The sequence below is a fragment of the Alligator sinensis genome, unplaced genomic scaffold, assembly GCF_000455745.1.
Source record: "Alligator sinensis unplaced genomic scaffold, ASM45574v1 scaffold973_1, whole genome shotgun sequence".
In the NCBI taxonomy this organism is placed as follows: Eukaryota; Metazoa; Chordata; order Crocodylia; family Alligatoridae; genus Alligator; species Alligator sinensis.
The window spans coordinates 357,881-366,768 of NW_005842622.1; the positions used below are offsets into that span (position 1 = coordinate 357,881).

At 43.8% G+C, this 8,888-nt stretch overlaps 1 protein-coding gene across 3 annotated transcripts in view; it reads right to left on the minus strand.

Moving 5' to 3' along the window:
• Window positions 1-920: 920 nt before the first annotated feature.
• The window catches only part of LOC102386118 (fatty acid desaturase 1-like), a 21,150-nt gene continuing 13,182 nt past the window's right edge, over window positions 921-8,888 (minus strand). For 2 of the 3 annotated variants that reach the window (XM_025215119.1, XM_014524535.2), the window contains 7 exons: window positions 7,785-7,845; window positions 7,579-7,655; window positions 5,795-5,892; window positions 5,353-5,449; window positions 4,647-4,726; window positions 3,908-4,033; window positions 921-3,137 (listed from right to left, as the gene is read on the minus strand). In XM_025215119.1, the coding sequence (XP_025070904.1) occupies window positions 3,086-3,137; window positions 3,908-4,033; window positions 4,647-4,726; window positions 5,353-5,449; window positions 5,795-5,892; window positions 7,579-7,655; window positions 7,785-7,845 (591 nt within the window). In that variant the 3' untranslated portion in view covers window positions 921-3,085. The remainder of the gene's footprint in view (window positions 3,138-3,907; window positions 4,034-4,646; window positions 4,727-5,352; window positions 5,450-5,794; window positions 5,893-7,578; window positions 7,656-7,784; window positions 7,846-8,888) is intronic. The other variant, XR_003096159.1, reaches the window with a different exon arrangement.

Consider the following 8,888-nt stretch of genomic DNA (forward strand, 5'->3'; position numbering starts at 1 on the left):
ATGCTGAGATGCATGCACAGGACCCCTACATGTGCAGTATCAGCACTGCAAGCTCTCCTTTTCAGGAGCTCAGCATATGTATGTCTGTTCAGGTGTCTCCAGGTAAGTTTTTCTACCAGGAGAACAAACCCAGGCAAATTCTTCAAGATCATTTGAACATGTGTACACAGTCTAAGTATTGCCTGATGTTACTGCACCTGAAGAGCCCAGAACAATGAGAGCTACTACAGAAAAATCGTGGATAATTGCATAAGTCAGCACAGCTGGGAGACTTCAAGCAGACTTAGAGCATATCTATGAAGGGTTCCTTCCAAGTTTGGAGAGATTCTGTTTAAGGAACAAATGAAGCCAGGCCACTGGGCAAAACTAGGCCCAGATCTTAGTGCTGTGGGATGGACAAATTAGATTTATCCTAAAAATTCTCTCCACTTGAACAGAACAGAACAGAACTGTTTACATATTCTTACACAGTCCTCATCCCTGTAGTAACTGAGCATTTCCAGTAGTACATTAAGCAATATGGACCACAAAATAGATGGTAGTTATTTTTCTCTCTTACCTTCACCCAGCAGGATTGGACAGTGTACAGTTTTTGCTTTCATGGGGCTTACTTTGTTTAAATTATACAGATACTCCATCTTTATGTTGGAGAGAACATAACTGAAGTAGACTTTCTTGTATTTAGAGTGAAAGGGGATGAGGCCTGATTCAATCTCAGACCAGGCACACAAAAGATCTGTCTTCTGCATAAATGAGTTTCTCTCTTTGTATAGCGCAGCCTGGGAAAGAGGGGGAGTTTTGTTACTTGACTTACCCTTTACTCCTGCCTCCAAAACATGATGATGGGGAAAAAAAAAGGGAAGAAGAGGGGGGCAAAAACTACAGAAGTCCATGGGATTTAATTTAATTTACAGCCTTTATTCAACACTTAGAATTCATAACTGTAATAGTGCTTTGATTATTTCCATTAAAAAACAAAACTTGAATATTATTCACAACTGTGTGTCCAGAGAGAAGGAACACTAGCCCCTCCTGAAGCCTTCCACCTTTTGGGTGGCAGCCAGAGAAGGGAAGTCACATTCCTTACCTAGTCCTTTCTGGATCTGAAATCACCTGTTAGCTTAATTTGAAAAGTTGTCAGGCAAACTGGCCAACAGCAGTGAGTGTTGGGGGAGAGGGAAAAGCTCAAGGAAGGTGCAGAGACACCTCATATCATATGCTTGTCTACGTGACAGCAGTAGTGGCTGAAGAGAAAAGGCTAGGCCCAAAACCCAGAAGGAGCGAGTTTGAGACTTAGAGACAAAAATAGTCTGGGGCAGAGAAAAGGAGGAGTTTTGTGCATTATCCAATCACATCTTTAAGCATCACAGGTCCTACCTTTAATTTAGCAGTTGTGGCATTTGGTCTTTTAAGTGGACCCAATAAAAGCAGTAAGGATAATACTCTTTAACAGAGTTACACAGAAGAACATACTTCGTTGAAGCATGTGTTAGAGGCACTTCATGTAATGAAAACAGAGCCGCAGCATACTGACTGGTAAGTGTGTGCACAAGTGCACCACTGCCTTCTGTTGGCTGGAATGTTGAGATTCACTCTAATGGTGTCCTAAACCAAAATGCCTGACAGTTAAATAAGATTTGTCTTTAGCTCTTGAAGGAGCATGTTGTGCTTTAAGAGCAAGAAATCCAGTTATCTTCCTATTTATGAAGGTGTAGTGAGCATGAAATCTCAGATAGATACAGCTCAATTACACTTTTACTTCCTAATCTAAATTGCTGGAGGCATTTTAGTAGCTAATCTAGGAAACTAGAAACCCATTTGCACTATTTTTTGTCTCTGTGGTATATCAGTAATTGGTCCACTGACAGTTTCATTTGTAGGAGTATGACACTGTGGAAACTACCTCTGCGAAACTACCTCTGCAAAAACCTCTGTGGTAACTGAGCTGGAGATCCAGAGGCTTACTCTCCTACATTCTTGAAAACAGCACAAAAGGCATGTATATAGCAGTATTTGGAACACATTGTGTCAAGTCCTCCACTACCCTAACTCTGAGAGAAGAGCCTGGCCACACCCCAAATTTCCATCAAGCCCTCTTTGGGCATGTATACATGTACTCTGGTGGGGGGAGGCATTTTAATTAGAGTGGCTCCAAAAGTTGCTCTAATTAAAGCATCTGGAGCATCACGTGTATCACCATCCCCATGCTGGAAAATGACAGCAGGGGCACTTTAACTAAAGCTCGTCAAATGGACTTTAGTTAAAGCACCCCCACCACCATTTTTCAGTGCAGGGATGCTGATATACATGATGCTGGAGTCTGCTGGAGTGTGGTAATTACCACGCTCCAGAAGACTGTATTAATCGAGTCTCCTCCAACACATTGTAATAACAGCACACCGGAGCAGCCTTCCTGCATGTGTATAGGTGCCCTTTATGGCTTTGGTCTTTCTTCTCTCACTCATCCCTAAAAAGTAGTCTGAGCCTTGCTCACTAGTTTAGCTTTCATCTCTATCCCACTCCACCATGGTTGGGACACTTCCTTTGCAGTGTTTAAATGCACAAATGTGTTTGAAAGCATAGTCCCTACAGTTTCTTCTTTTTTCAAATACTTGCATTTCTCCTTTATTTTTCCTTCTCTTCCTTCCACCACTCCTAAACTTCCCTGTTCACTAACTTCAGACTGTCCCAACTTCCTTGGGTCTTTCACACTGAATATAACCTATGTTAGCTAAGAGGTTTCCTTCCTTTAGCCACAGCAAGTGAAAGGTCAGGAGCAGGAAGGACTTCAATTCCCAGTCCTATGGCCTTCAGTTCCCAGACCTCCTCTCTGGTGTGCATAGTCTTCTCCATTCTGTTCCTCTCTATAACTCAGCACCAGAAAGGAGGAATGGGAGAACCATGAGAGATTAAGAATCAAGATTAAAAATCAATAAAAAAGAAAACATTCAATACTAGAATTAAGCTTGCCCACTTCCCTACCCCTGGCTGAGCCAGCTGCCTGCCCTCTGTGCTTTGTCTTCATGCATACCCGCTGTAAGATGCAGTGGAGGTGGGTAATTCCACTGTGAGGAACTGCTGCTTCCTATTTATGCAGATAGGCATCAAGCCAGAGTTCTCCCGAATCCTTCAGCGAGCTGAGTGAGAGAGAGAGGGCCAATTAATTTCAAAACAAGATGAAGTGCAGCAGCAGTGTGTGCACACTTCTGGAAGGAGAAAATCTAGGGAGAACAGTGAAATGAGGAGAAATATTAAAATACCCTTCTGTGACACAAGTGAACAGGATATTCAGACATACAATAACTCAGGGCTTGGCTTTTAGGAAGGATAATGAATGAAGAAATTACTGTGGAGTCATAAGAGAATGATCAAAGTGCTGACAGTTAAAGCAAACAAGCCAAGTTAAACTAAAAATCAGGGAGGTAAGCACAGAATAAAGTCAGATAAGATTTTTTGGAAACAATGAGTCACAAAAAGAGATAAAGTAGAATGAATAAATAAGGCCTGGACTCGAAATTGTTGAGGACTCCACCTCTCTTTTTATAACATATTTTCAGAGACAAGTGCACAAGATCTGGAGTCTCATTAATAGAAGACAGGGAAGCAGGTGGTTAGTGTTTACTGGAGAAACTATGGATGTTATGTGAAGGTGGACTGAAATCAGGGCTAGATTTAAAAGGATTCATTCCATACCCAGGCCCATAAGCCATGAAGGCCTATTTCCACTGCATCAAGGCTTTTCTCCTTAACTACCCTTCTTCTGTGCTTGCCTCTCTGATTTTTAGTTTCACTTAGCTTGTTTGCTTTAAACCTCCGCTACCTCCATCCTGCCCCAATGTCACTAGATCATTTGCTTCCAAACAAGGGGAAACTCTTCACTTGTGAACATCAGATGACTGATACCTACTATACAATATCTGCAAACGCAGTGAACAGAGGCTTGCACTGGTATTCAATGCCATGTTTGGCACACATGGACTTCACCAAGGGAGCCACCTTCCAGTAGTTGTGTCGAGGCATCGTGGGGAAAAGGCTGCAAAGATAGAATAAGGCGGTGTCACTGGTATCTGGTCTCCCATATAGTGCCCCAGAGGGTTCCAACTGCTCCTTCCAGACCCAGTGTCACAGTTGCTTTATTCTCCCCTTAACCTTGTGATCCTCAGCGTGCTGTAGTGCTCTCTCTCACCTCTGTCCATCCACTATAAACTGCTAGGTCGTACTTTCTACTTTCTCCTGTGTCCTGTGAGGTTCTTGCCTCTCCAGCTAAGAATGTACTCAGTAGTAGCACAGAGTTCCTTTTCCTTCTCTTAATCCCACTCCTCCTCCACATTCTTTGCTCCAAAAGTTTTCCATGTTTGTGCTAAGTGGCAGAAGTCAAGGTAGATTTGTACCTTATAGAGTACCTGAATCAGAGATATATAGGCTATTGTAAGCAGTTGCTTACTTCTGCTTACAAAAGCTTATGCATCTCTGATTCAGTTAGTCTATAAGGTGAAAATCTATCCTGCCTTCTGCCTGACTTCAGACTAACACAGCTAACTACCTCTGTATGTTAAACGGTGCCACAGTGTCCATTTTCCTCCCCTAGCGGTCATAGTAATGTATACCCTTTAAGGTTCCTTCCCTCCCCCAGTACTGGAACTTACTGGTGCTCGATTTGGAAGTTTAGGTGCCCACTAAACCAATCATTGAACAGTGACTGCTGAACATTGCATGTTGCCTGGAGCTGAGGGAATAAAAAGAGAGCACAGTGTTTGTTCCAAGCATACTCCCTCTCTCATCTTCTTCATCCTCAAACTCCTCTACCCTGAGCATAAGCATCCTAGGATGAGACTCACAGCCCTTCCTCCTGAGGACTTTGGGACTTGGTCTGGATGATAATGGCAAGCTTGATATGAGATTACTGCTGTCTTAACCAACTCTTCACAGAGCTGGCATTACAGAGCTGCCCTGCCTCTCAATTTTGGAGATTTCCTCACACCTCTCACTAAAAGGAACAGACATAAGATGAAGGAACATGATGAGAGGGGAACACAGACACTACCTGTATGAGAAGAGGGTCCCATAAAAACGTCTTCCCGCCATTTCTAATACTTCTCATTATGGTCTAGCCTCCAGTATTCTCCATAATACTCCTATGCAGCCCCAGTTCCTTCCCACCACCACACACTTCATGGAACAAACACAAGTCCTTTTTTAGCATTACCCTGTCACTGAATTCTAGTAATATTCTTTGAGCTAAATACTGCCCCTCTCCCCTCCACCCCCATCCCCCTGTATCTCAAAGAGTATGCATTTGGTCTAGAAATTCCCCTTTACAACCACAGATCCTTGGAAAGAAAAGGATCATACCTGAGTAGAGAACCAGTCCACATTGTTATCATAATCGATGTGCATTGGGATGTGGTTCATTTGTGTCACCCACACAAACCAGTTACTCTCTATGAACCTGTGCATATAAACACATAAAGCACTCACTGATGACATGCGTGCCCAAGACAGTGAGAACCCAGTAAAAACCACTTTTACTAGGCCAAATTAGTCCTCACTTGACAAAAACAGTCCTACAGGTTCTAACCAACTAGTCAGGAAAAGGCCCCACAGAGGATGATGCCCCAAGCAAAACAATCTCTTATTACATAACAGAAAGGCACAATGGGCAGAAGAGGGGAGATATGGGGAAATGGAGAGATAGAAAGGAGAACTAAAGGACTAAGGAATGACAGACTATAGGGATCAATAGGAAACAGGCATAAGCTCAAGTACCTATAGGAAATTACAGGTTGAATGTTACCTGACCAGTAGAAAGAGCCCCAAGAGACCCTTCACCCCTAGTAAGGGCAAGTAGGTGAAAAAGAATCGGATGTAGAAGCTCAACATCCAGGCCAGGTCCTGTATGACAGAAGACAAAATCATTCTTCAAGACGGAAAATTCTATGACCATGTATCATCTTGCACTGGCTGGCCAAGAAACCACTGCTGCAATCTCCAATCATCCACACACCATAGCTCTCCTTTCCCCCGTCCATGAACTCTAACTTCCTGTTCTTACTTTGCACATAATGAGCTTGAGCTAGACTAAGGACTGGAGAAGGCATGCTCTGTAGAACTATATATCATTCACCTCTGAAAATAAAGTGAGTAATAAAAACAGAAAGCAGACACACAGGAAATAAAAGGGAGCTTCACTCTGTCTCATATCCCTCTCACTCATCATTGTTCCTCTTTGTTGTTCCCGTGGACTTTTCTAATTTTCTTTTTCTTCTTCCTTCATTCATTCTCTCTGAGTTGCCCCTTCTGCCCATATCTCCAGTCACCAAAATCACAAACCAGTACTCAACCATTACTACATTCCCTTTGAGGTCTCCAAAATCCATTACCGCTATGAGTACAACAGACCCGCTCCATCCAGATCTCTTCTATCCACTCCAGAATCCCTACATATTTCTCTTTGTTCCATTCCACCCTGCACTGCTGAAGGGCTGCCTTCTAGGCATGTGGGAAGGTCCAAAAGCATGAAGGGGAGATGGTAAGAACATCTCCCCTTCCTTATTCCAGGGCACAAACAAGTAGCAGATGAAGCAAGACACTTGGATGCTACCAAAAGACAGGCATGCAATTTCTGGGGCTCTCTCATGACAAACTGTGGGATGAGAGCCTGAAAACCAGCTAATGAAAACTGGAAACCTGGGACTAAAGAGAAATGTTGTCTTAGCATTCTCGCAATGCAAAGAGAAAGCTCTATTCATTCTTTTAGCATGTGGTTCTCCTAGGTGGAGGAGCTCTGAATCTGACTCTCAGCACCCCCTACTTTCTACTGTTTTCTTTCCTGTTCCCCCAGTTTTCAATGGATTTTCTCTTTAGGCAGCCAAAAAAGTGTGTGCACCATCTCTCTTCTGTCCTACATAAGCCACTGGTGCCATCTGATGTTCAAATTCTGTAGAGCTGCACCCAGAGACAACCCAAGCAGACCATGGGGCCCCTAGCAAATCAGCCTGTGCACAGCCCTGCCCCCGCACCAATCCTGCATGCCCTGGATGCAGAGAAGTTGCCGGTAGTAGCAGCAGCAAAGGGGTGTGGGGGTGGTGAGCAGCCAGACGTGAAGCCAACAGTGGTGGCGCAAAGTTGCCACAGCCGCTCTGTCCGGCTCCACGGGCCCCCTGCAAAGTGCAGGGCCAAGGGCATTCTCCCCGATTCCCCCACAACCAAGGACAGCCCTGGCTATACCTGGTCCACAGTACAAGGAAATATCTGTAGAAGCCCACACCCCCTTCTGGAATGACCACCACCACAGCACAGGGGTGCCATCTGTTACCCATGTGCAAGCTGTTCTTTCACAGACTGAGAAGCACACACATTACAAGAAAGACACCTGTCTTCTCCCTCTCAAAAGATATATAACTGCTGATGATATTGCGCAGATCCTATACCCATCTCTCTTTGTCCCAGGGAAACACAATGACCAGCTACCCTGGCTCAGTATTCTTCCCCCTGACCTTTCACTCCCAACTCCCTTCACTGAACCTTGCCCATAAATGTAGAGACTCCATAGGGCCTGGTATGCTGGGATCTACTTACCACCCATTGTTTCCGCTGCACTGCAAAGTAGAATATATACCACTGGAAGTAGAGGGGCACCAGGGCTGGGGGTCCAACTAAAGGAAAGAAAAAAAAAGAATGCAGACATTAGCCAAATAATTCCATCACCAAGGAATTAATTCAGAGGGTCCTGGTGACTGCAGAATGAAGGCCCCACAGTAAAACAAAAAGGTGGAGTTACTCACTTATGAAGAAGTACTTGTGCTGGTAGTTATATGGCATGAATTTCTTCTTCTTCATCCCAAGCTGTGAAAAGAAAGGGGTTTATAGCAAGTTATCCAAGCTGCAAAGATACCTAAACAAGCTTTTCCAACCAGCCCTCTGCAAAATGTCCATTTCCATGTCCCTATCAGTTCTTCTGAGAGAAATGCCTGCTTAGACAGACTTTCCCAAGACAGAGCTTTATCAGCTGCCCTTTTGTGCTAGTATCTCACCTACCCATTGCTCCACTGACCCCCTGTTTATAACACAGTATGTCTACTAAAAAAAACCCTCCTTAGCCTGTTTCTTTCACACAACAAATTAACCTAGTCCCTTACAATATGAATAAGATGTATCAGAAGTTCTGCTCCAACAGGGGGCACTGGAGGTACACCTAATATCAGATGCAATTTATTATTACCGTATAACCCAATGATATGCCCAGGCACCCTGGTGTGATGCCAGATCTTTTGAAGGATGCCATGAGGTGTGAGGAGATAAGTGAGGTATTAGGAGATAAGCAGCTAAACTAAGGAAATAAGCACAGACTCAGGCTTGTCCCTGCCCAGAGGTTCTCTCCTCTGCAAGAAAGTAAGCACTGTAATCCCTTACTGAGTTGTTGAAAATTGATGTCACTCAATTAAAAAAAGTTATAGAAGAGTGCCTTGAGTCCAATGAAGGGTGCTTCAAATCCAAAAAGGTTGAGAACTACTGGTATAACCACTGCTAAGGTTTCATCTTAACAGTTGCTTTCTCAGAACATAGCAGAGCTAATAAGAGCCCCAAGGATCAGATTGGCAAATACTGGCACCTGCTAATAAATAATACAACAGTACCAAGCAAGACTCTGGGTCATCGGGTTTCCCTGTGCTGCCAAAGTTAAGTAATGCCAGCCTGGTAAAGATAAGATAATAAAGACAGGAGACAAAATTTTAAGATAGTACGGGATATCTGCAGTGTGGTAGGAAGAGGGCATAAGATCTTGCAGAACTCTGTCCCCCTCCACTGAGCAAACAGAGAAATTGTTCCATGTGCCCTTTTACCTGCCCTTCTTTTCTTCTTGTTTATGATCCTCCTTCCTAACCTGT